General features: G+C 54.6%; 1 protein-coding gene across 3 annotated transcripts; it reads right to left on the bottom strand.

Annotated features, from left to right (window-relative positions):
- Positions 1–786: 786 nt before the first annotated feature.
- Positions 787–22,933, bottom strand: SLC66A2 (solute carrier family 66 member 2). 3 transcript variants are annotated; one of them, XM_036418156.2, is made up of 6 exons: positions 22,838–22,933; positions 22,191–22,511; positions 17,553–17,686; positions 13,573–13,626; positions 5,362–5,578; positions 787–2,578 (listed from the first exon to the last, which is right to left on the bottom strand). In XM_036418156.2, exons 2-6 carry the CDS (start codon positions 22,391–22,393, stop codon positions 2,368–2,370), a joined length of 819 nt encoding a protein of 272 aa, XP_036274049.1. In that variant the 5' UTR covers positions 22,394–22,511; positions 22,838–22,933; the 3' UTR covers positions 787–2,367. The 3 variants fall into 3 exon arrangements, with proteins under 3 accessions (XP_036274049.1, XP_045430853.1, XP_045430854.1); XM_045574897.1 differs by lacking the exon at positions 13,573–13,626 and having other exon boundaries at positions 22,838–22,930; XM_045574898.1 differs by lacking the exons at positions 5,362–5,578; positions 13,573–13,626 and having other exon boundaries at positions 2,370–2,578.
- Between the last annotated feature and the right edge of the window lie 2,764 nt (positions 22,934–25,697).

Genomic DNA, 25,697 nt, shown 5'->3' with positions numbered 1-25,697 from the left:
GGAGACCAGGTGCTAGCCTCTGGGATGGTCGACTCCTGTATCTCTGGCCATCCAGCCCTGGGAGAAATTCAGAGAGACTATTGGGGGGGGGGGGGGGGGCGCGCGCGCGGGGGAAGTGCATTTGGGCCTGCAGGTGCTAGAAGTCTGTTTTCATGGAGGCGTGAACCTTTTCTCCTCTGGAGACAGAGGAATGGAACTCTCCCAATTATGCTGCTCTGCACTTTTTCCTTTTAATCAGTTGAGCCATGACACCTGGGACACCGCTGCCACAGACCCTGCTGGAGGAGGACCTGCATCACTCAGGAGGCCCCGCTGATGCAGGGCATCCATCCACCACCATCCCTTCCAGCTTTGGGCACGGCCCCTGGTGGAAGCCCAGAGCCAGGGGAGGTGGGGGGCAGGGCCAGGATGGGGCCTCCTGCAGAATGTCCCTGCTGTGTTACTACAGCTAATAAAAGTGCCACCTCTCCTGCACAGCTCGCTCATATCAGGTGACCAGGTGGGTTCGACACCTGGCCCGACACCTGTCGCCCCACCTGTGTGCACAGCCAGACACGCCCAACTCCCTAGGCAGGCAGCTCCCCTGGATCCTGCCGGTTACTGTCCTGAGGCTGGTCTGTCCCAGGGAAGCCTGTCCCACAGGAGAGGGGCCAGCACTGCGCCCTATGTGGGGTGTCAGTCTAGCCCAGGGAACTTGGGCATTTCTGGGCAGAGGCCAGTGCTGAGGGCTGGACCTTCCCCAGAGACCCCGGAGGTGAAATAAGAACACAAGACCCATTATTCACTGTGCCTTGGGCCCCACATGGACTCCATTCACGAGGCCATGCTCAGTCCTTGAACAGTTTATTGATTTAAAGTCGCTGTATGGAAAGAACCCTGAGCGTCCCCACACATGGCACATTCGGTCAGCACTACAGTCATTGATACTTTAATTTAGAGGTTGCTACTACCTACTACAGACATCTCCCTTCACTTTTTAAAAAATAAGTGTTTTAAAGCATCTTACAGGCCAAAGAACTAAGCAGGATCCTCAAACATTCAGGAGTTTTTGAGGAAAACTCAGGAGGAGGAAACAGCTTCAAACGCGTCTCACCGGGCCCCGCAGACGCCTCAAGAGCTTTGGCACCAGCCACAGACAGTGCGGATAATGCAAAAGAGCCGCCCCTCCACCCGGCAGAAGGGAAAGCAGTGCCTGTGGGAGCCACACGGAAGCATCTGGAACACTTAGCCTTTGGAAGCCTGGGAGCTGCGGCAGGACTGGCCTGGCTGAAGTGCTCAGGTAATACTGAAAGGGGAACAGATGTGGGGACTAGGGTCAGACCAGTGACCTCACCACCGCCACATGCAGCGAACATGGAGAACCATGCGGACGGGAGGCCACCCCACCATCCCGGAAGGTCACTTCAGGCCCACCAGCTCACTGTGTGGGTGTGGGGCTGCTCAGCGTGTCCCCGTCCTGGAAGGTGGACATCCCAGGCTGTGCTGCAGATGTGCGCACTTCCCAGGAAAAGGGGGGAAACCACTCGCAGCCCGCTCGGCCCCGGGCCCTCAGGGAGCCTCCATGGGCAGCTCGCACCCTGTCATACCCTATAGGACTCACGGGGAGAACTCCAGACTCTGGTTCCGACACCCCTGAGCTTGCTCTGGCCAGTGCCCAGCTGGCACGGACATGGGCTTGTCCCCTCGCCCCCAGTGGGAGGAGACCGTGTAACAACAAGGCCTCTGGGCCCCCTACCGAGCCCAGGGCAAGGGCTGAGTCCCGAGTCCTACGAGGAGGCCGCCCTGAAGGTGCCCGGGCAAGGCCACTCCAGCGAGATAGACCAGGACATGGGTCCTGTGTGTTGGTGTGGCTTCTCTTCCACGTGGACACAGGATCCGGGCCACACGCTCTGCGCCCGGCCCATCCTGGCTCAGAGTGCCCTCGCCACATGCCGTCCAACAGCGCGTCCATCCTCAGCTGTTCTGACCATGGGCCCTGAGGTGCTGGGGCCCAAGCTCTCCCAATGCTGCTTCTCATCTGCACCCCGGGCCCGGGTTTGCGGGACACGTCCAGGCTGAGGCACAGGGAAACCTCCCCACGACCTGTCCTGCAGAGGCCTGCTCCGCCGTATCCCGGGTTTTCGAGCATCTCCCAGGTTCCACAGGTGCCCTGAGAGCAAGTGAGAGCGAGACCTGCTCTTCCGTCACCTTGAAAACATCCACAGCCCCGCCCATAGGGGTGACACCTGCCAGGCCATTCTCCAGCGAGTGAGTGCAGACACAGCACTCGGGCCCCACCTGTCCACCATCCCAGGGGCCCACACAGGACGACAGGTGGCCAGCCGGTGCCTGCAGCCAGCCGTCATTTGTCTTTGTCCTCCTGGTGCCTCACAGGGCCTTGGCACTGGTGGAGTGCACTGCGTGGGGGGTGGGCTTCGGGGGGCGGCGGCGGGAGAATGCGTAGGCCTGCGCCAGGATGGCCAGGTCCACCATCACCTGCAGCAGGCCGCACACGGAGAACTGCAGGGGGGCACCGTTCAACAGGAAGTATGCCATCTTGAAGGTGTCACCACTTGTCCACATGAGCACCATCTTGATGCTGCAGAGACACAAGCCAGGGTCGGGGGGGGGGGGGTAAGCCAGAGTCAGGGGGCAATCCCAGGTCAGATGGCAAGCCAGGGTCAGGGGACACCCGGGCCCCAGTCTGTCCCTTCCAGTCCTCCCACCCTCACTGTGAGGTCACTCTGAGTGTAGACACAAGAACAGGAAGGCCCTTCAGCGGAGGACCCTCAGCCTCTGGGCAGGGACTGGGCCGGCACAGGGCAGGCCCACAACCTCACAAAGGTCTAGCCTTCCTGGCTGCAGACGCTGTGGGCCCCTGGGGAGACGAGGGAGGGAAAACCACCACCTGCTCCAGGGGCCAGCCTGGCAGGGGCAGCAGCACCCAAGAACTTCAGGAGAGCGGCCCACAGCCACAGGGACCCACAGAACTGGCATCGGAGGTCGTGACTCCCGCCTGGCTGTGCGCTGTGAGCTGCAGGAGGAGCCTGGCTGGGAGGGGGCGGCCCTCTCACCTGGAGCCCCCAGCCAGCACCTGGTCTACAGCTGTGGATGGAATGATCCCGAAGGTGCAGTGTCAGACACCCAGGAGGAACCTGACAACACCCTACCCTTCACACCTGCTTTGTCCACACTGAAATCAAAGTGGAGGACAAAAGCACAGCACCCCGTCCCCACTGCACACCGTTAATGCAGGACTTTCCTCCACAGAAACACACTCCCCTCATCGACTCAGACACCGCTACACCACTTCGCAGTCTGCAGGTGTGCCGACTGCTGTATGCACAGGTAGCACGCTCAGCTTTATGGCAAGTGTGTTCTGGAAACATCAGTACAAAGACACATCCGCATTTCTCTCTCCTTAGAGGTCTCCAACGAACTCTAGCTTATAATTCTCTTTCCGAAGTTGGGCTCACACTGGAGCCACTCAGATGCTGGGGCACCGTCGGGGCGGGGCGGGGCGGGAAGCTCATCCCACAAATGCAAATGGAAGCAAGTGCCGGGCTCTCAGCTCCTAAGAGCCACCAGCCGCAGCCATGGTCAGGCAGTCAGGGGCCAGAAAAGGGACGTGCTGTGACCTGAGCCAGACCTCATGGGTGCAGCGTGGAGCCTGGTTTGCTCAACAGCTAGCACTGAGGCTCCCAGAAAAAAGGCAGCCGCCCTCCACCACCAGCACCCTCACACATGCCTGCCGAGCTCTGCCCTGAACAAGACGACATGAGCTACATGGCTCCCTTTTCACAGAGGGAACCGAGGCACAGACAGGTTTAGCGACATGCCTAATGGTTCACGGCTAGTGCTTCTGGAGGGCAGGAGGGGTAGCGGGGGCAGAGCACAAAGCTGGAGAGGTCCCAGGACCACCTGTTACTGTCCCGGGGCCGCCCGCCTAGTGCCGGTGGTGCCTCTGGGCCCTGAACGCACAGGTGCACTCCTCAACCGGCCAAGTGCAGACGTGAGGTCATCGCTGGGCTGGACTCTGTCTGACACACAGGGACATTTTTAGCTGCCCAGACGCCTCACCTGGCCTCAGCCCTCAGTCAGCCACTGCATGGGGACAGGAACCCAATAGCCTTGCAGAGGCCCCTCGACCAGCTGCCCATGCGACAGCTCAGGGAGGACAGGGGCACTGTAGCCAAACATTAACGAAATTCCTCCTGCCGGGGTCCCTGAGAATCTGTTCAACAGAGGGACTTTCACCAAGCCATGAATTCTGCTCTTTCTGACGCAGGCACTGTGTACCCTTACCCTCAGTGATAGTGTGGATGGGTGGATGGGTGGATGGATGGATGGGCGGGCAAGCCTCAGAGGCTCTGCTGTCACTGCTCAGCATGCCAAGGATGTCCTAATGGGCACTAAGTCCAGAGCCTGGCCACTGCAAGCAGTTCTGTTTGGCCTTTTCCTGGGCATGGAAGTCCCACCTAAGGAAGCCCCCCTCCAGGGAGGAGATTCAGCCACCACAGGGTCCTGATAGTACGGAAAGCCCACCCCAAGCACAGGGAACCTTGCAGATGGGGCCAGTGGGAGTGGGAGGGGAAACTGTCACCTCCAAGGCCCCAGGATGTGTTTTTCCCAGCTCAGGCTGGTGACCTGGGAGCTGGACTCTCTTGTCTAGTTCCCCTCACAACATCCCCAGCTCCCTGTGCCTGACCCTCCCTTCCCCCACCCACCATTTTAATCCCTGCTCCCATGACCTCATTTTGACACCACCACCCCCTTTGCCTCTTCAGCTGGGCTGCCAGATCACTATTCCTAAAATACCTCTCGCCTCATCCATGGCCTGTCCGGCAGACAAGATAGCGCCTCCCAGACCAGTGCCCGGGAGAGGAAAGCCAGACAGACGCCTGCACCTGTCCCAGCTTCCTCTCAGGAGCCTTCGGCTCACGCCCACCTCCCAGGGCCCTAGGCCTCCCCCTCCTTCCACCCATCAAGAGCTCTCCCAAAATTGAAAATCATGACCCAAAGGAGGTCTGTGTGACCCTGAGTTAGACAGTGGGCTCTTGGATTGAAACCTTTGGGGCTGCAAAGGAAAACCTTAGGAAATTGCAAAGATGACCTTCAGGATGAGGAAAACATCTGCAAATCGTGTATCTGACAAGGTTCTAGTACCCAGAAAAACTGAAGGAACTCTACAACTCAATCATAAAAAGACAAAGAGCCAACTTTTAAAACGGGCAAAGGATCTGAGCAGACCTTTCTCCAAAGCGGCTGTTTTACAAATGTAACTGAACATAAAGCAGCCAGATTTGTACCCATTTGACTTTTCCCGGAGGTATGGGCACCTGGTGCCAAGGGGGACAGCAGCAGTGACACGCGCCCACCCACCTCATGCCCTCCGTGGACTGGTAGAGGTGGTTGCGGTACAGCTGCGGCACGCCCAGCATGGCCTCGGTCAGCACAGCCAGGAAGCCCAGGCTCTCCACGAACAGGGCCGAGTCGATGGACAGGTAGGTGACGTAGCCCGCGATGCCTGTGAAGGCCAGCACGCACTGCAGGTAGTCCGCAAAGCTGCTCCAGTGCCAGAAGTAGTGAGGGTCGAAGTCTAGAGGGAGAGAGACGTGAGCCAGACTTCAAGTCAAGGTCAGTGTGAGGCGAAGGATGTGAAATGAATGAGGAGATGAAGGTCAGTGTGAACAGCAAGATGTGAACGAGGTGAGGAGGTCAAGATCACCACGAGGCCCCGCCGGCATGGCTCAGTGATTGAGCATCGACCTATGAACCAGAGGGTCACAGGTTCAGTTCTCGGTCAGGGACATGCCTGGGTTGCGGGCACAATCCCCAGTGTGGGGCCTGCAGGAGGTAGCCTGATCAATGATTCTCATCATTGATGTTTCTATCCCTCTCCCTCTCCCTTCCTTTCTGAAATCAATAAAAATATATTAAAAATAAAAAAATAAAAAGATCACCATCACCATGAGGAAGATGAATGTGAGCTATGAGGATCCAACTGCTCTCAACCAAGGAACTTCTGAGGAAGACTTCAGACGGATATTAACTCAGCATAAAGGATGCTAAACCTGTCAACTCACCCTAAAATAGTACTGATAATCCATATAGTGCAGGATCATTCCAGAACCTCTGGAATCTCTTTCCTGGGTTAGAATACCTGCTCTTCCCTGCCACAACTTTAGATTAATCGTGTGTCTCCATTTCTTTAGATGTAGAAGAGGAATCATGTTACCGAGCAAGTCGGGTTGTTTTAATGATTAAAGTAGTTAATCTTCTGAATCCCCTAAAGTGTCCAGCCCTTAATAAAGGTCCTGCGAAGATATATAATTATCATCACTACAACCCGAGTGGCTAGAATATTACCGTTGGCTTGACAAATGTGTCCTGCAGAAACCAAATGTGTGAGAACTCACAGAAATCAGCAAATTACGTTAAGTTCATGGGCTGTGGCAGGTCTTGGGACAGAGGCAGCGTCGGGGACTGCCGGGGAAATGGAGGGGTGTGAAGCGACCAAGCCTGACCAGGCCCTTCGGTTTGCAGAGTCTGGAGCCAGGATGCCTCGCCAGCAAAAAGGCCCTGCAAGGGCCGCACGGGTGGGCGAGGACAGGCGGTGCCGGGACTGGCTGTCCCAGAAGCTGGGAGGAGCTGGAAGAGGGCATCTCAGCTGCACACGCACCACGTGCCCCCGGAGGCACTCGGCCGGGAAATGGGAGGAACGGAGTCAGCAACGCCCAAGTGGACTCACCACAAACTGCATCCCAAACACGTGGAACCCAGATCCGCCATAACCCACACGCTCCAAGCCGCACCGGCCCGAGCTATGTCTACGCGTGAGAAAACAGCTTTCCGTCTGGACACTCGCCTCCGGGGCAGGGAGGGTGGGCGAAGGGACCCCTCGCTGAAGGCACCCTTCCCCACCTCCAAAAGGGCACCTGTTCTTCCTCAGGGTGACCCCGGGCCCTGGGCCCCCATGTCTGAGGACACCTGCTGCCCCCGCCCCCAGCAGGACAAGGAGGTCTCGTTGTGGAAGGTTCTCAGGGACACATCTGTCATCACCCAGCAGCTGGGACCTTAAAGGGCAGAGCGATTTTCCACACCAAAGGGCTCCGGCATTCGAGAGTTCCATCCCGATGAAGGAAGAGGTCTCCTAGAATTCAGACACTCATCCTGACGACAGTGCAGCGGGCAGAGCTGACCCCTGGGCCAGGGCTCACGGGGGCATCTACTCTGACCATCCCAAAGGGACAGCCATGTCCCTCAAACCCAGCCCCACGTGGCAGCCATAGTGAACAGGTGGTCTGGGCATGAGATGCCCGGCTCCTGGGTCCATGGCCGGCAGCCCCTCCCAGGCTCGGACCCTGTGCCAGCATCAGGTAGGCCGGGCCGCTCACACCTAGCCTCTCACCCCTCCTTTAACAGAGGGAGAGTGGGGGCCTTCAGGTCAGGCATTAGGCCCCCCACACCCCAGGCTGCCATCTGAGACCATCTCTGACCACCTCTCTAATGGACAAGGCCAAGACCCAGGACGGGGTGGGTTAAGGGGCACATCTGGAGACCAGTCCTGCCTGAGCCCCCGGTCCCGCCCCTTAGCTGAGCCAGCAGTGTCTCTCTCCATCTGGGAGGCCCATCTGCAGGTGCGGGCCCCCCTCCAGAGGGCTCCTATGTCGGCACCTGAAACCCCAACCACCCCAATATGGGGGGCACTGCGGCAGAGTCACTGGCCAAAAGGGACACACAGGATTGGGACCTGAACCCTGACGCACTGCCTCTGCAGATCCAAGGATGAGAAGACCGTGTACGGCGCCCCGCCCCACCCTGTGACCTCCCTGAGCCTCAGGATGGCAGCGCCTGCCCCACCCCCAGGGGCCCTGTGAGGCTGTGTGGTCACATAATTCAGATGGTCAGGACCCTCACACAGCCTGCAACAGCAATCCTTGCCCACACCCTCAGCCGCTCTGAAGGGCCACATGGACAGGTGCTGGGCCCCCAGGCAGCAGTGAGACCCTGCACGCTGTGTGAGAGGCAGGGAGGAGAACACAGCACGGAGGAGAAGCCCATCCCGCAGCTGGGTGTCAGTGCTGGTCACCGGAGGGCCAGCGTGTCTCTGCTCGGCATGCTCCCCAGGCTGACGAGAGCGACAGAGCCGCGGCCGCTCCGAGGGGCAGAGGCAGGAGAAAACGCGGTCCGCAGGAGCTCCTGGCCTCCCAGGTGGTTTCCGGTGGCCCATCCTCGTTACAACTTCAGGACGTAAAACCCCACTGATGACACAGGTTATGCAACCGCTGGGCTCCAGCCCAGGCAGCCCACCAGCACCCCCGTGTGGCCTGTCCCCACCAATTCAGGCTAAGTCTTTCCAGTTCAGAGAATGACATCCCTCCGGTGGTCCAACCCTGGTCACCCACAGAAAAGGCGTGGCTCTCCCACAGTGGCAGCTCTCAGTGGCCATGGCAACCACAGAAACCAGCTGGAGACAATGAGGCCTCCACGTGCCCCACTTTCGCAGCTAGAACCCCCTCGGGCATCCCTGCTCTCACAAAACCCCAGGTGTCCCCCCTTTTTTTTAAAATATATTTTATTGATTTTTTTTTTTTTAATTTTACAGAGAGGAAGAGAGAGGGATAAAGAGTTAGAAACATCGATGAGAGAGAATCATTGTTCAGCTGCCTCTTGCACACCCCCTACTGGGGATGTGCCCGAAACCAAGGTACATGCCCTTGACCGGAACCGAACCTGGGACCCCTCAGTCCGCAGGCCGATGCTCTATCCACTGAGCCAAACTGGTTTCAGCCCCAGGTGCCCCTTTATTTTATTTTATTTTATTTTATTTTATTTTATTTTATTTTTAAAAACATATTTTTATTGATTTTTTACAGAGAGGAAGGGAGAGAGATAGAGAGCTAGAAACGTCGATGAGAGAAATACCGACCAGCTGCCTCCTGCACACCTCCTACTGGGGATGTGCCCGCAACGAACGAACATGCCTTTGACCGGAATCGAACCTGGGACCTTTGAGTCCGCAGACCGACGCTCTACCACTAAGCCAAACCGGTTTCGGCATTTTTTTAAAAAAATATATTTTTATTGATTTTTTTACAGAGGAAGGGAGAGAGATAGAGAGCTAGAAATGTCAATGAGAGAGAAAACACCGACCAGCTGCCTCCTGCACACCCCTACTGGGGATGTGCCCCCAGGTGCCCCTATAGGCGCCCAGAGAGCAGAGGGCTCAGGCCACCCACAGCCCCCTCCTCTCCCTGTGCCCTCCCAGCCAGCTGGCCCGCAGACACCTGAAAACGAGGGAGGAGGTGCGAGCGCTGAGGGCTCTGAAAAGGCCACCAGAGAGGGACTTCCACACCAGGTCCTCGGCTCCAAGTGGCCTCTCAGGATGGGGACCAATCACTGGGGCAGGCCGGCTGGAAACCACAGGGCCAGCAGCGCTCTCTCACATCAGGGTCACACCCCAGGGAGGAGGACAGGGGCTGGCTCCAAGAGGGCCTCCCAGAACTGTCCCATGGCCCCACGCCTCCGTGCCAGGGTGAGCCAGCCGCCTCCCGGAACTCGCCCCACGGCTCCTCTGTGCGTCTGAGGGTGCAGAGGAGAAAGAGCTCCCGTCAGTCCTGAGTGCCTGGACCCTCAAGGAGGCGAGCCCACAGCTACCCCGAGCCCACACACACCTGCCACGCAGCCACTTGTGGGAGCTACCTTTCGACCCCGATAAAAACCACGGGGAGTTCCAGTGCGGAGGTGGGAGCAGCAAAAAATAACCCAAGTCCACTTCTCTGGGGAATCCGAACGGAATGCCCAGCAGGGAAGAGGGACCCAGACTGGTTAAGGAGGAAGCCACATCTGAGTCCTGGTGGCCAGGACAGCAGACCCCAAGTAAGCCACCCCTCCGGGCACACTGCAACCGAAAGGACTCCCACGTCCCCTTCGTCTGTGTGTTCAAACCCGCAGGGAGAGACGGGTGGACCTCCTAGATAGGCAGTTCGGCGACGGAAGCAGGAGGACACTGGAGGGCTTTGGCCAAGGGTCACCTCAGCTGCAGAAATTAACTAAACATCCGGGATCCTGGAAACCTGAAGAATCACCTTCCACAGTGACAGCGAGGGAAAGTCTCCCCACCTGGAACTAAGGAAACATCCCGTGTGTGCACACCCCAGGCCCCGTTCAGACGCGCCCGCCTCCCCTGGCGGACCCAACGAGCAGAGCGCCGGGCGCTGACCCGCGAGGGCACTGAGTGCTGAGGAGGCTGCCGGGCACACGTGCTCTGGGGGCAGGCAATGCCCCTGACCTCAAAGGCTGGATGCGGAAAAGACAGAAAATATCCTGTTAATAATTGCTAGGGTGGTTACAGGGTCAGGTGAAAGTATTTTGGTAAAAAGCAGATTAACAGTAATTCACCCGTTTCTTTTCACTTTTCTAATGTGCTACCTGGAAACCACGCACACGGCTGCTTCCCGGCTGGCACTGCATCTCCGCTGGGCAGTGCTGTCCAGTGCTAAGGAGGCGCCGGTGGCCGAGCCCAGAGCTCTGCCAGGTCCTCTGGAGACCCAGGACCTGTAAATGGGGAAGTGCAAGGGCGGGTCTGAGGGGCCCCTCTCCTAAGGAGGCGAAGCCATGAACCTGCTGGGGCCACAGAGGACGCGCCGGCTGCTCTGGCCGGACATTCATTGTGGTTACAGAGTGCAAGTCCCTGCTTTTAAGAAACAGACACTAAGTAGTTGGATGTCATCAGCGTGGAGTCAGAACAGAAAACCAACCGAGAAAACACCACCACCAAAGTTGGTTCTTTGAAAAAAAAAAAAAAAAAAATCAGTAAAATTGACAAGCATGTAGCTAGAATGACCAAAAGAGCAAAGAGAAAGAGAGAGGAGACTCAAACTATTACCGTCAACAACATCAGTACCAACATCACAGAAACAAAAAGAATTACAAGGGAGCACTAAGAACAATTGTATCGATAATCTAACAGGTTAGATAACTTAGGTTAAATGGACAAAAGAAAAAAAAAAAAAAACTATTAAAACTAACTGGGGAGCCCTGGCTGGTTTGGCTCAGTGGATAGAGCATTGGCCTGTGGACTGAAGGGTCCCAGGTTCGATTGGCACATGCCTGAGTTGTGGGCAATATCCCCACTAGGGGGTGTACATCATTGATGGTTCTATCTTTCCCTCTCCCTTCTTCTCTAAAATCAATAAAATATATATATTTTTTTTAAACTAACTGGGGAAGAATCTGAAAAACTGAATAGACTTATAATACATAAAGAGATTGCCTTAGTAATTTAAACAAAGAGGGAACAGTTCCCATTCCCCACTTACTGTGTAAGACCAGTTCTATCCTGATACTAAACCCAAAGTCATCACGAGGAAAAAAGATCAGTACCTCATAGGAACATGGACACAGAAATCCTCAACATATTCCTAGCAAACAGAATCTAGGAATTTTTTTTAAAAGATTATACATCTTGATCTGATGGGATTTATCCCAAAAATGCCAGGTTGGCAGAAACCAGTTTGGCTTGGTGGATAGAGCATCGGCCTGTGGACTGAAGTGTCCCAGGTTCGATTCCAGTCAAGGGCATGTACCTTGGTTGCAGGCACATCCCCAGTGGGGGGTGAGCAGGAGGCAGCTGATTGATGTTTCTCTCTTATCAATGTTTCTAACTCTCTGTCTCTCTCCCTTCCTCTCTGTAAAAAATCAATAAAATATATATATTTTAAAAATGCCAGGTTGTGCCGAGACCGGTTTGGCCTGTGGGCTGAAGGTTCCCAGGTTCAATTCCGGTCAAGGGCATGTACCTTGATTGCAGACACATCCCCGGTAGGGGGTGTGCAGGAGGCAGCTGATCCATGTCTCTCTCTCATCGATGTTTCTAGTTCTCTATCCCTCTCCTTTCCTCTCTGTAAAAAAATCAATTAAAAAAAAAAAAATATATATATATATATATATATATATATATATATATATATATGTGTGTGTGTGTGTGTGTGTGTGTGTGTGTGTGTATGTATATGTATATTTTAAAATGCCAGGTTGGTACAACATATAAAAATCAATCAATATAATATCGATATCTGTAATAAAAGGGTAATATGCTAATTAGACCGGATATCATTCCAGATATCCTTCCTGATGAAGCTGGGGCCAGAGGGAAGCCAGCAGCCTGGTCCCAGGTGACTGAGGGAAGCCAGTGCTGGCAGCTGGGGAAAGGAAAGCTTACTCTTGCATGAATTTCCTTCATCAGGCCTCTAGTGTGTGTGTGTGTGTGTGTGTGTGTGTGTGTGTGTATATATATATATATATATATATATATATATATATATATATGGCTAAGCGACTGTCCAACCGGTAACTATAATGTGCAATGACCACCAGAGGGCAGATGCTCAACACAGGAGCTGCCAAGCTGCAGTGACTTGGCAACAGCGGTTCTTGGGTGACACACCTGGAACCAAAGAGGAGGGAGCCCAGTTTTGGGGTGTGTCATCCGAGAACCACCCTCTCACAATCTAGGATCCCTCAGGGGATGTTGGAAAGCTGGTTTCGGCCTGATCCCCACAGGCCAGGCTGAGGGACCCTACCTGCAGGAGGGACCCATTCACTCCACAGACACAGCTGCGGTGCTGCCCCAGGTGCTGCCGCCAGGGAGGGACTGCAAATAGTTGGCTCCCGGGCATGTCTGGCCTGTCTCACCGAGTCCCACCCCACTGGCCACCTTCTGATTAAATTCCTTTTCATCTGAATCCCTGCACTGGGCACTAGTAGTATAATAATGGAATAAAGGACAAAACCGCATGGTCATCTCAACAGACATAGAAAAGCATTTAACAAACTTCAACATCCTTTTATGATAAAAACACTCAACAAACTCATAATAGAAGGTGCTTGCTTAACCTAAAAAAAGGCATCTATGTGAAATCCACCATACTCAATGGAGAAAGGCTAAAACACTTTGTCACTAAAATCAGGAACAAGACAAGGGCATCCACCCAGATCACTTCTAGCCAGGGTAACTAAGCAAGAAAAAGAAATAAAAAAGCGTTCAGATTTGAAAAGAAGAAGTAAAACTATTTGCAGATGATATGACCTTATATATATAGAAAATCCTCACATATCCACTACAAAGCTATGAGACCTAATAAATTATTTCATCAAAGCTGTAGGACACAGATCAATATGCAAAAATCAATTTTATTTCTACCAAGGAGCAAATGAACAGTCCAAAGTGAAAAAAAATCCATTTACCATGGCATCAAAAATGATAAAATATTTAGAATACATTTAACAAAAGGACTCCAGAACATGTGCTCTGATCGTTCCTTTCTTTCTCTCTTTCTTTCCTTCCTTCTCTCTCTCTCACAGACCCACACACAGAACACGGCAGGCTTCTAGGTGCTGCTTCATGCTCGACAACAGCAGCTATGGGCTGGTTAGCTGACGGAAGTCATGGCCACACGTGGTAAAATGAGTCACATGCATGGTCAGGGTGCAAGCACAGAGGACAGACATGACAGAGCGGGACAAAGCTGCCATGAGATGACACACTGAAACACAGGCGTGAGCGGCCTCATGCAAGGTGGTACATACCCAGATATGACCGCCTGGGGGTCACTTTGACTTCCTCGTCCTTATTATCTGCAGCTACATTTAAAAAGAGAGAGAGGAACAGAAAGGAAGGAGAGACAAAACAGACGGGTTTAACGCAGATAAGCAGCTGTGTCTCTGGCCCTCTTTGCAGGTCTTTCTTTTAAAACCGTTGGGACGGGAAGACCGCAGGTTTGGGTGTCTGTGCATCAGGAAATCTACCTTTGGACTATGTTTCTCTGAACCTACCCTCTTTCCAAACAAGTGCCTGGAATAGGGAGAGGAAATGTGGGGCCAAAAGTGAAAAGCCCCCCACTCTCATTTGCCTGCTAAGGTCGGAGGTGGGGTCTGCCGTCACCAGATCCTGCCTCTGCTCCCCGGACACTCAGCAGTGTGCGGAAGGCCGCCGCACAGCCCCAGGATCACAGCGCCACCGAGAGGGCTGCTTGAGAAAGCCGTTTTCAGAAGACATTCCCCAAGAGCTGGTGCCACACATGCCGGTGAGAAGCAGGGAGACGATGTTTCAGCCCACCGAGGTGACCAGCCCAGTGGTGCTGACGGAGGGGCGATGATTCCAGTCCGAGGCATCCCGCTCCTGCCCCTCCCCGGCCAGCAACCCGCTCCCACCGGAGACCTCCCGACTCTGCACCGCCCGGGCAGCCGTCCAAGACCCCAGCAGACACCACGGGGGAGAGAGGCAGTCGGTGGGGTCCCTGCAGACAGGAGGGGGTTAAGCAGACGATCAGGACTCCGGGAGTCACTGTGATCACAAAGCAGAGGTGGATCAAAGATTGTGTCATCTGCCCCAGGCAGTGGACTCACCTAAAAATGGAATTTTGCAATTCAACAGCTAAAAGCAAATACACCTGTTTCCCCGAAAATAAGACGGTGTCTTTTATTAATTTTTTCTCCCAAAGTTGCGCTAGGTCTTATTTTCAGGGGATGTCTTATCTTTCCATGCGATAGGTCTTATTTTCGGAGGATGTCTTATTTTCGGGGAAACATGGTACCAGCTGCCAGGACTCGGGGACAGCGGAGGAGGGTTTCACAGCACCACACAGGTGGCGGCCCCTCGCCTCCCCAGCCTCCCATCCCTGCACCGCCCCTGGATCTTCCGGGCTCAGCCCACCCAGAGTCACGTGGATTTCCTCAGCTTTTTCTTCTATTTTTTTTAATTTAAACCAAGTTCACCATTGAAAGGGAGGGGGGAAGGTAGGAAGGGGTGGGTACAGGTGAGAACTCAACTTAGCTTCCGTGCAGTTCAGATGCAAACAGCCTTTGCCCTTCCCATGTCCAGGCCAGGTCAGCCAAGCCCAGCAGAGCCGTGCACGTGCTGAGCGACAGGGCACAGCAGGGCAGGGTGAGGGGCACGTGGGAGTTCAGGGTGGGAGGAGGCACAGCCCTCCCTGCACAGCATCAAGCTACCTAAGGTTTCTTGGCTGGAAAGCGACATGATCAGATCTGTGTTTTGGAAAAACCTCTTTGTGTGGGAGACTGGAGGAGACAGAGGTTAGAAATGTTTTCAACAATGCTGTCCTTCCACAAATCTGCCCCGAACCCACTCCAGTCTCCTCCGTCCTCACGGCTCCTCACCAGGAGGGGTGTCTGTCCATGTCCCCAATTGGGGGGGGCAGGGGGGGGAGTGGCCACACCCCTGCAGAAGGGACACTGTATGATTTCCAAGACTAGATCTTCAAAAAGACACAGTATCTACCCAGTTCTCTCCAACGCGCCCCTTGAAACCTGGGCTATGTTGTGTGGATACCCAGGCCACGTGAAGAGGCCACATGTGGACAGTCCAGCAGAGAGAGAGAAGGCGGGGGGGAGGAGAGAGAAAGAGAATGAATGAGTGTCAGGGCCACCCCTGCGAAGCTCTGCCCAAAATGCAGGTTCCTAAAAACTCGGTTCTACTCATTCAACTTGTTGGCAAAATTCAGTTCCTGTGGCTGGAGGACTGGCTCCGGTCCTTGCTGGCTGTAAGTGAGGGCCATTCCCATTGAGAGCACGCCCCTCCCCCAGTCTCAAAGCCAGCAAGGGTCAAGTCCTCCGTTGTCCATCTGTCCATCCATCCCCACAAAAGGACTTCCTCTTTCCTCTCCTGTGAGGTCATCGGGCCCACCTGACAACCAAACAAGCCCCTTCGAGGCCCTCCCCACCTTACCCACCTCTGCAAAGCCCCTTCACCGCAGGGGGTGACCACTCCCAGGTGCCCATCTGCTCACCAGAGGAGGTCATGTGTTACAGGTCAGACCCCAAGCCCAGTAAACAGAACAGAAATATCCCTTTGGGAAGAGTCTACATGGAACACTGGAAATCAAGAGGAGTGATCAGAGGGCCCCATCCCTCTCTCACCAAGAAGCCTTCTAAGGGAGGTCCCTGAGGCACAGCCCGAGGGAAGGGGAGTGTGCAGGCTGGGGAGGCACGCCTGCCTTTCAGTGAGGTCACACCAATGTCCCCGCCCAGAGGCCGCATGGCCCAAGGCACGCACACCTGCTGCGCCTGGCAGCCTGAGCATCACACTGCAGCGCCTGGCAGCCTGAGCATCACACTGCAGCGAGGCCGCAAGCTCTCAGGTTTCAGAAGCAGAAGCGGAGGCGTGCTGGGCACACACGGCCTCTCCGCCCTCCTGCGTGAGGCTGGGCTGCCCTGAGATACCCCACTCTGCCCCTCTGCAGCCGCCAGGAGGTCCGGGCCAAGGGAGTGGTGAGATTCCACGGGACACAGATCCCAGAGAGAAGGGGCAGGAGCCGTGGGAGCAGAAAGGCCTTGTCCAAGAGAGACTTAGGGCCCAGTCAGTGCCTCTCCTCCTAACGGGCCCTTTCGCTGAGCCCTGCTTCCGAGGCAAGACCAGCTGCACAGTCAGCACGGGCTCTGGGGTGACTTACCCAGTCACAACAGGGGGATGGGGACAGCTCTGCAGAGGAGAGAATGGCATCAATGGGGAGAAAGCACAGAACATGCCAGCCTGGCCGGTGTAGCTCACTGGTTGGACATCGACTTATGAACCAGGAAGTCATGGTTCGATTTCCAGTCAGGACACATGCCTGGATTTGGGGCTCAATCCCCAGCAGGGGGCACGCAGGAGACAGTCGATCAATGATTCTCTCTCATCAGTAATGTTTCTCTCTCTCTCCTTCTCCCTTCCTGCCTGAAATCAATAAAAATACATTTTAAAAAAAAAAATAGGAGCTACACCAGGGGAGGAACCACTTACAGGGAAAGGTGATCACCAGGAACAAAAACACGAGCAAGACCCCGAGGCCATAGACCTCCCAAACTACATGTGAGCTGTCATGCTTCTAGTAATTACAAGAACCCAGAGGTAAGCATCAACCCTCTTGTGCACGAGAAGCCCACCAGGCTGACGTTCAGACAAGGCAGCCAGCCCGGAAGGCGCTTCTCCAAAGGAAAAGGCAGAAACAGGAAGCGAGGCTTCGCTCCGAGAGCCCGAGAGTCCGGCGGCAGGAGCGGGGGCTGAGCCGGCAGTCCGTGCTGCCAGCCCGTGGGCCCAGGCGGAGTCACCTGCACCACCAAGTCCTGGCTGGGGGCGTTCCCAACAAGGCGTGTGCGAAGCTCCCGGTGCACGCGGCTGTGGGGAAACGGTTTTGCACACAAGCCTCGTAGAAAGTCAGAGGTAACACTGCCTTCTCCCCAATGTCCTCCTGGCCTGGTCCAGCCAGAGAGGAGCCCCGCTGGCCGGGCCTCTGTCCCATTCGGGCTCCACAGGCAGCAAGCTCCCAGTGAGGGGTAGAGCATTAGGACCAGGTAATAGCTCGCCTACGCTCGAGGGAAGAAACTATCCCCGTGGACTGTTTCCCACTGTAATGGCTAAAGTCTTGTCCCATCCTGCAAACACCATCAGTTACCGTGTCCCGCGGTGAGACAAGCCGCTGGGACGATGCTGAGCTGCAGGGGCTGTCATCCCACCTGCAGACCCCTCCTGTGGTGTGAGTGGCTTCAAACCAAAGCTGCCGACCACCCACCTGTAAAGAAGCGGCGTTTGACGTTGAGCTCGTTGGCCACGCGGACCTCGGTGCACAGCTTCAGCATCAGCAGCATGGTGATGATCATGACGATGCTCTGCCAGAGCAGCGGGGACTCGAAATGCCTTCCGAACCTGGGGGTGAGACACGGCGGCTCAGGAGGACGCCCACGCCAGGGGCCTGGCCCACGCTCCCCGCCCAGGTCCCACCAGGGCCCGACAGCCACCTCCCCCGCAGCTCCAGACTCCATGGTGGGACGGAACTGGGTGCAGAGGGGCTGGGGCACTGACTGGAGTGGGAGGGAGGGGCGGAGGGGGGGAAAGTAAGAGCTGAGGAGCCAGGCCCAGGTCAGGAGAAGGTGCTTTCCCAGCCAGAAGCGAGCGGTCTGCCAGGGGTGGGTTCATGCGCACCACAGCCCCAGGCCTTCTGGCCTCAGTAAGCCATGGCCTCAAGACCCCTCTTCTGTGTGTTGCAGATGTAACCATTAAGGCTACTGGAGGAGATGTCTAGTCACTTCTTAGAACTGGTTCCCATGGGCTGCTGAGTTGATCCAGAAGATGCACTCAGCCATAGGTGAAGTAATACGAGGGACAGTGACGGTTCCATGTTAGACTGAGCAGGCGGCATCAACATAAAGTCAGTCAGACCAGCAACCCCTCCCACCAAGCTCCTTTCCAGCTAGAAGGCTGACAACGTGCAACTTGGGGCCAGTTCCATTTTCTAAATGTTCAGCAGGAACAATGAGTATCCAGAGAAATGGCGGAGAAAATACCAAGTTTGTGTGTCTCTTTACACGACACAGCAAGAATCAAATCCACAGGAACTCAGTATTCACAGTGAAAATGAGACCATTTACCATGAGTGGCACAGAGCACAGGTGAGCACTTATATTTCAGGATGCAGGATGGCTGAGCAAGACAAACTTTCTAAAAGCACAACTTTCCACAAATGACACACAAGGGACAAAATAAACATGAAACGAAGTTCACCGCCACTAATAATTTTCTAAAGCTAAACAAAATAGGAAGATACCTTTGTTACTTATGAAATTATTTAAACTTTTCTGCCTTAAATGCTTTTTGTGCCAAAACCGGTTTGGCTCAATAGATAGAGCATCAGCCTGTGGACTGAAAGGTCCTGGGTTCAATTCCCATCAAAGGCACATAGCTTGGCTGTGGGCACATCCCCAGTAGGGGGCGTGCAGGAGGCAGCTGACAGATGTTTCTCATTGATGTTTCTAACTCTCTCCCTTCCTCTCTGTAAAAAATCAATAAAATATTTTTTAAATGCTTTTTGTTCCTTAAATAGTCTGTGCTGGCAGGTACGTCACAATAGCACTGTCTCTCCTGCTGAGAATGTGGGCTGGCACAGCCTCCTCTGTTACAGAGAAGCCAGTCGATGCGAGGTCTCCCCTGCTGCGTACGCTGGTCTCACCCCGAGGGAAACACACACTGCAGAGGCGTGCCACGTTCTGTCAAGTCCAAGCGAAAGTTTCTACAGGGAACACCCTCTCTGCCTCTCAAAGTAACAAAATATATGTATCAAGTGGAAGAGAAGTTGTGTTTCTACTTCTCTGTGTGGCCTGAGTGCCATGGCCATTAGTAGCAGAATGTTACCACATCTCTGATACAACGTTACTAAATCTTCAATACAGTGTTGTTGTATTTTCAAAACAATGTTACTGCATCTCCGATACAGTGTTTCATCCGATAGGGATGGGGCTTGAGAACTACCTCCATAAACGCATGAGTCTCTGCAGCACCATCCATGCACCCTGTCCCCCTCCTTCCCCTTCACCTCTACAAAATCACCGGCCCGCAAACATTAGGTCCAAGATAGCAGCTAGTCCTTGTCCTGACTTCTAATACCACAAAGGCCAAATCCTATACATCAGCACGTTATGGAGTAGAATCTGCTGAATGCTAGTTTTGCAAAAGGATGGTAAGAAATAAGGGCGTAGGTGTTCCCCAAGTTTTCAGAAACCTGGGTTTGCATAGTGTGGTCAGCCCCTCCTGTAGGGCCACTCACATCCTGGCACCACAAATCTCTCAGGGCTCCCCAGGAGGACTGGAGCTCCGAGGACTGTGGTCCCCGCCTGCTCTGGGAAACGCACCCTCCAGGGGTGCTAACTGCAGCACTGTTCTGGTGTGGACCCAGCTCCCGCCTGGCCTGGAACCTGCCACAGTCCCTGACCTGTGCTCTCCCTCCCCACCACCTACAACCTAGGTGTGTATGGTACAGCCCACGCGGTGCTGGCACCGAAGTGCCAACGGAAGCATCTAGCCCACTGTCTGGCACATGGGAAACACTAAAAAAATCTACTAAATTAAACGGACTGCTAACTAACCCAGGAAGCCTGAGAGGGGCACAGGAGTGAGCGGAATATAAGGGAGCAACTGCTTTGCCCTCCGAGCGGTGGGGTCTCAGGTGAGCAGAGAGGTGCAGGACAAGAGGTCAATGGAGGCCTGCCCTTCTGCTGGTGTGAAAGGCAGAAAAGCGCACCCCGAGGCCAACGCACCCCCTCCTTGAGGAGGGACCTGCACCTCTGCCAGCCCTCCCTTCTCACACGTTTCCTTAGCCTTCCAGAGCGCTGACTGCAGGAGCTCCGTGTGTTCACATGGTAGCCAGTGAGTGACCCAGGGCCCCTGAAGCGACCCAGGACAGCTCAGGATGCTGACTCTACGGCAAAGGATCAATCGGATGTACAGAAATAGACTTGCGCTGAAACCGGTTTAGCTCAATGGATAGAGCGACGGCCTGTGGACTGAAAGGTCCCAGGTTCGATTCTGGTCAAGGGCATGTACCTTGGTTGCGGGCACATCCCCAGTCGGGGGCATGCAGAAGGCAATGTTTCTAGCTCTCTATCCCTCTCCTTTCCTCTCTGTGAAAAATCAATAAAATATATATATTTTTTTTTAAATAGACTTGCCAGTGGACCAAGGTTAGAAATCCATAAAGGCACCCCATGCTGCATGAGGAGAGAGCTCAAGACTTTCTCAAAGATTCAGGCCCTGTGGTGAAGGGACAACACTGGGGTCCAAACACATCAAATGCCAGACACACCCAGAGGCACTGACAAGACAGCCTTCAAGAAGCTGGTTTAATTTCTGACTCCTCCAAACCAGGCGTGTATAGTCTATTTTCTTTTCACAGTGTTGAAGGACAAGCATACGAAGGGGCAAGACCTCTAAATGGAACTATTTTCCCATAAGGTAATCCAACTCCGGCAGTTCCCGCCACGGTTGGAGAAAACTTATTCCACGATAAAGGGCATGCTGCCCCCCACCTGACACCATGCCTGGGCCGGGCTCCCAGGACCCCATCCCATGGTCCAATGCGCTCAGTCAACAACAGCGTCAGACAATATGTTTCATCTGCTCCTGTCCAAGCTCAGCCTTCAGGTCAAATTAGCAAAGGGAAGCAAGGGGCCCCCCTCCGCAAAGGGAAAGGAGGAATCTTCAAAATGCTGTTTTCAACTTGCACTAAACAAAAATAAGCCCCTGCTACCCCTCCCTGAAAAGTGGGCTCACCATGTGACAGACTCCAGATATGACAGACTCCAGATGTGACTGACTCATGGCTCACCTTTTTAAAAACCCCAGACAGGAGCAAAACTAACACCAAGGAAAAGTGAGTCAGAGTGGGCCCGGGCCTGGGCTGGACAGATGCACAGAGCAGACAGAACTTGTAGGCTCAGGACATTCGCATCTTCATTATGATGGTGATTTGGGGGTGGGGGCTTGTTCATTAAAACTCATCGAATTTGGAATGGCAATGTTATTTAATGAAAATCATACCTCAATACGATTGGCTTAAAAATCACGATTACTCAAACAGTGATCAAAAGTCCAAAAAAGGGGGCTGAAGTGCCCCTCCTGGCCTGGCACCAGCCCTCCCCTGAGCAGCCTTCCTGCTGACAGAGCCATCTGGGACCTCCCGGGCTGAGGAGGCAACGTTCCAGATTTGGAAACCTTAGAATGAAGCTGTGAGACCTCTTCCCATTTCCTCTGAACATTCACCCTCCCAACTGTGACTGGCTTTCGGCAACTGTTAAAATTAACTTCAAGTTCCTTACTGGAATGCAAATGATTTAAAAAAAAAAAAAAAAAAAAAAAAAAAAAAAAGGAAGTTGGGCTGGGAGGAGCAAGAAAAAAATAGCCTCTCAAGTATTAGCCAGAAAGTGGACTGCCTATTCAAAAAATAAACAAAACCCACACCCCGGAGAAAGCTGAAGGGGGTGGCCCCATCAGGCTCAGGTGTCCCCTCCTGAGCGCTTGCTTCACTGGCCAACGAATACCCTTCCCACTGGCCATTGCGTTTTGTTCCTCAGGTTCGTTTGCTCTGTTGTTGACTCTCCACTGGTCCCCCGTGCAAATTCCTTGAGGTCAAGGCCCTGGGGCAAAGCAACTGACAGACACACCTGAGTGACAAGGTGTGAACACTCAGACCTGAGAGACCACAGGGAGACTGTCCACTCCGACCCCACCATTTTCCCTGGGAAACCGTCTCACCTATTTCACCACCTCCCTCTCACCAAGTCCAAACACCTCCCTGCCCCTGGCCTCCCTGGAGGAAGCCAGCCAGCTCTCAGGGAGCCAGCCCCACAGGGAGAGAGAGAGAGAGCGCGCCCTGACTTACCAGAAGAGGATCCGCAAAATATTGGCCACCAGGAGCACCAGGCACACGTAGGTGGAGAAGCCCTCGGCGTTCTGAGTCCTCCGGATGTCCCGGTACTGCGGGATGTAGGGCACCACCCCTCCGAAGACCATGGCCCCGGCCGCCCCCCAGGAAACCAGCTGCTGCAGCGGGACCAGGAGCCAGTCCAAGCCTTGGACGTCCATCGCCGAGCCCCGTGCCGCCCCGCCAGCGGCTGGCGTCCCCCTGGCCGCTCCCCTCCGCTCCGCGGGCTCCTCCGGGAAGGCGCGCGGACTGTCAGCCCCACATGGCCGCCGCCGGAGCCTGGCAGGGGAGGAGAGGGAGAGAGCTGCGGCCGGGCCTCGGGCGCGGGGAGGCGGCGGCGCTCCGCGGGGACACCCGGCGGCACGCGGGGCGCCCGGCTGGGGCGCGACTCCCGCCCCGGACACGCGCGCTCAGGGCGCCCGGGGCGCGCGCAGCGGCATCGCGGGGGGTCCGGGCGCGGACGCACGGCCCCGGGGGCGGCGGGCTCGGTCCGGAGGAACTCGGTCTCGGAGACGGATCGGTCCCGGGGACCCGTCCAGTGTGGCTCCCGCCCCGCGCCCCGTGCCCCGTCCCACGCTCAGCGCCGGTCGCGCCCCGGGCCTCACCAGCCGCGCCGGCTCCGCCCGTCCGGCCGGCGTCCGTCAGGCGGCCGGTCGGAGCCCGTGGCCCCGCCTCCCCGTGACGTCACAATGTCAGGCCCCGCCCCCGCCGCCGGGACGGGCGCCGGCGGGTCCTAGAGAACGAATGGGGCCGGGGAGGTGGGACCCGGAGCGGGAAGGTGGGGGCGGTCACGGCGCGGCCGCCTTCCAGGTAGGAGATGCTGGCCCGGCTGAGCCGCGTTCTCCGGGGCAGGTGCCCGCGTATACGGTCCCCCATGTCCCCGGGGGCGGGGGAGGGGGGCATGTAGGTTCGGCGCTTGGCCACCAGGAGCGGAGGAGGGAGTCCTGGCATCGCCCCGCGGGCAGCGCGTGGCCTGGGGACCCCGCTAGTGGGGACGGGGCGGAGGGGGATTGGAAGGGGGCATCCCCCTTCGTGGAGACCAGGGGAGCGGCCCCCCGGTGACTCCAGAGTCCCCCCCCCCACGCGATCCTTCTCGGGGTGGGGGGAGGGGGCAGTCGGGGCCACATCCTGACCCAGCGGACACCCCGGAGTAGGGGCAGAAGTTCGGGGGTCTCCCGGGGTAGGGTGGGCGGCTCTTCTGGGGACAAAGCCCATAGCCGCCCGGGGTTCCCCGTGTTCCCGCATCGCAGACGCTGTCCCTGCTCCCGCTCAGCCCCGCCGTCCTGCCTGACCGCGGTGAGCGCCCGGGCCCAGGTAGGTGGTGCGGCAGGAGGACCCGGTGTGAAGCCCGGGACCTGAGCGGGTGGGGCTCAGGGACCCCAGGATTCTGTCTGTAGAGGAGCCCCGTGAGGTCTCCCCTCAACCACAGCAGACCCTAAGCATTCCAGAAGGAAAGGCCTGGTGGATGAGCTGGTGTTTCTCTCTCTCTCACTCTCTCAAAATAAATTAATTAAATAAATTAATTTAATTGAAAACTTAAAATAGTTTATAATATTGCATTAAAAAATGAAATATGACATCTGGTCCCCATCTTCCCCTCCACCCAGGTCTGGCTGCTTGCTTCCTACGTGGTAGGCTTTGTGGGAAATCCTAACAGCAGGTACAGGCTGGCTAAGAGCAGCTCCCCAACAAGCCTGTGTGATGGGGTGGGGGTGGGGAGACTGGAAAGAACCCAGGTTGCTGTCACTGCTCTCAGTGTCCACAGAAATGACAGAGCACACAGCACCGTGCATGAATAGGAAAACAAAAACACAACACAGAGAAGGAAGCCAGACTGGGCTGGAGAGGAACTAGATGTGTCCCTACTTAGCCACTTCCTCCCCCAGCTGTAAAGACTCTAGAATGTTCCCTCCTCTGTTCTGGAGGTTAGAGGAAGGACACAGGCTGCCCTTCTGGCACTGGAGCACCTGGGTCAGGCCGCTGACCCTGTTTTCCTGGCACGTATAGGCAAATTGGTGGCCAGCCCACAGCCACCTGCTCCTCTGAGTCCATCAGGGTTTTGGGGGGGAGGGGAGCACCACCAGAGTCCACTCAAGTCTGGGCAGCCTTGGAAGCCTCGGGGGTTTGAGAGCCACTGTTTAAAAAAAAAAAAAAAAAAATATATATATATATATATATATATATATATATATATATATATATATATATATATATAGGAAGTCCTCAGGACTCAGAATAATTTGCTTCCAGGAAAAAGGCCATTACTTTCAATGCGGCCAGAATTGCAACATAAATAATTAAAATAGTTTAAAATAATTAAAAAGTTTAAAAACAAGCGTTGGCCAGTGTGACTCAGTAGGTTGGAGAGTTGTCCAAAAGGTGGTGAGTTGGATTCCCGTCAGGGCACATGCCCAGGTTGTAGGTTCAATCCCTGGCCAGGGCAGCAACTGATCTCAATGTTTCTCCCTCTCAGTCTCTCAAAATAAATTAATTAATTAAATAAATTTAATTGAAAAATTAAAATAGTTGATAATATTGTGTAGAGGGCCCCTTGGGAATGCACATGGATGACCTTTAATTATCAGCTGAACTCAGGCATAGGCGGAGCCACGCCCTGGGAACATGTTTCCCCAAAATGTGGGAGACTGTTATCCATGTGCTTGGAATGAGGAACAAATAGGGCCTTGACTTACCCAGGTCTTGATATACTAAATCCCAGGAATGAGGGAATGAATAGGACCTGGGCACACCCAAACTTCTTTGCCCTTAAACCCCCCTCTGGAAATCAATAAATGTGCTGTGTTGTCTGTGGTGGGTGTTGACTGTCCCTCCATCAGTGACAGCCTCCACCCGGCACTCAGCTTTTGGATCTATTTCTGCCTCTTGTCTCTTTCTTTCTTTTATTTCTCAATCCCCAGCTCCTCCACTCAGGAACCTGTCCTCCTCCCCTTCCATGCAGGACGCAGAAAAAGGAGAAGCACCCCACCTCAATATTGCATTAAAAATGAAAGCTAAAATTATGAAAATATTGCAACTATTTTAAAATGAAAAGCAGAACTGCCAGCATGGCTCAATGGTTGAGCATCAACCTATGAACCAGGAGGACAGGGCTTGATTCCATGTCAGGGCACATGCTTGAGCTGTGGGCTTGATTCCCAGCTGATCAATGATTCTCATCATTGATATTTCTATCTCTCTCTTCCTCTCTTCTCTGAAATTAATAAAAATATTTTTTTTAAAAAGAAAAGCAAAAAAATTTTATACTCAAGTCTATATACAAAGAACTATATCCCCAAAGAACCCCCCTTTTTTTACAGAACATTTGAGAATTTGCAAACATACGAAAAAGTAGAGATTTAGCACACTGAGCCCAAGTGTCCCTCACCCACATTAGTAACTATAACGGAGCTTTTAATGAATATAAAATAAAAATTGAACAGGATAATCTAATTGACATTATTTCTC

The sequence above is a fragment of the Pipistrellus kuhlii genome, unplaced genomic scaffold (assembly GCF_014108245.1).
Source record: "Pipistrellus kuhlii isolate mPipKuh1 unplaced genomic scaffold, mPipKuh1.p scaffold_m20_p_6, whole genome shotgun sequence".
NCBI classification, from domain to species: Eukaryota; Metazoa; Chordata; class Mammalia; order Chiroptera; family Vespertilionidae; genus Pipistrellus; species Pipistrellus kuhlii.
Note: the sequence above shows the minus strand (reverse complement) of the source record. Positions and strands in the feature narration are given on the sequence as shown.

Bases quoted from the DNA above. Each gene is read 5' to 3' on its own strand.
- SLC66A2 (XM_036418156.2), bottom strand. From the start codon at position 22,393: ATGGACGTCCAAGGCTTGGACTGGCTCCTGGTCCCGCTGCAGCAGCTG. The intron at 17,687-22,190 runs GTAAGTCAGGGC...TCTCACCCCCAG, and splicing joins ATTTTGCGGATCCTCTTCTG to GTTCGGAAGGCATTTCGAGT. The intron at 2,579-5,361 runs GTGGGTGGGCGC...GTGTCTCTGCAG, and splicing joins CAGTCCACGGAGGGCATGAG to CATCAAGATGGTGCTCATGT.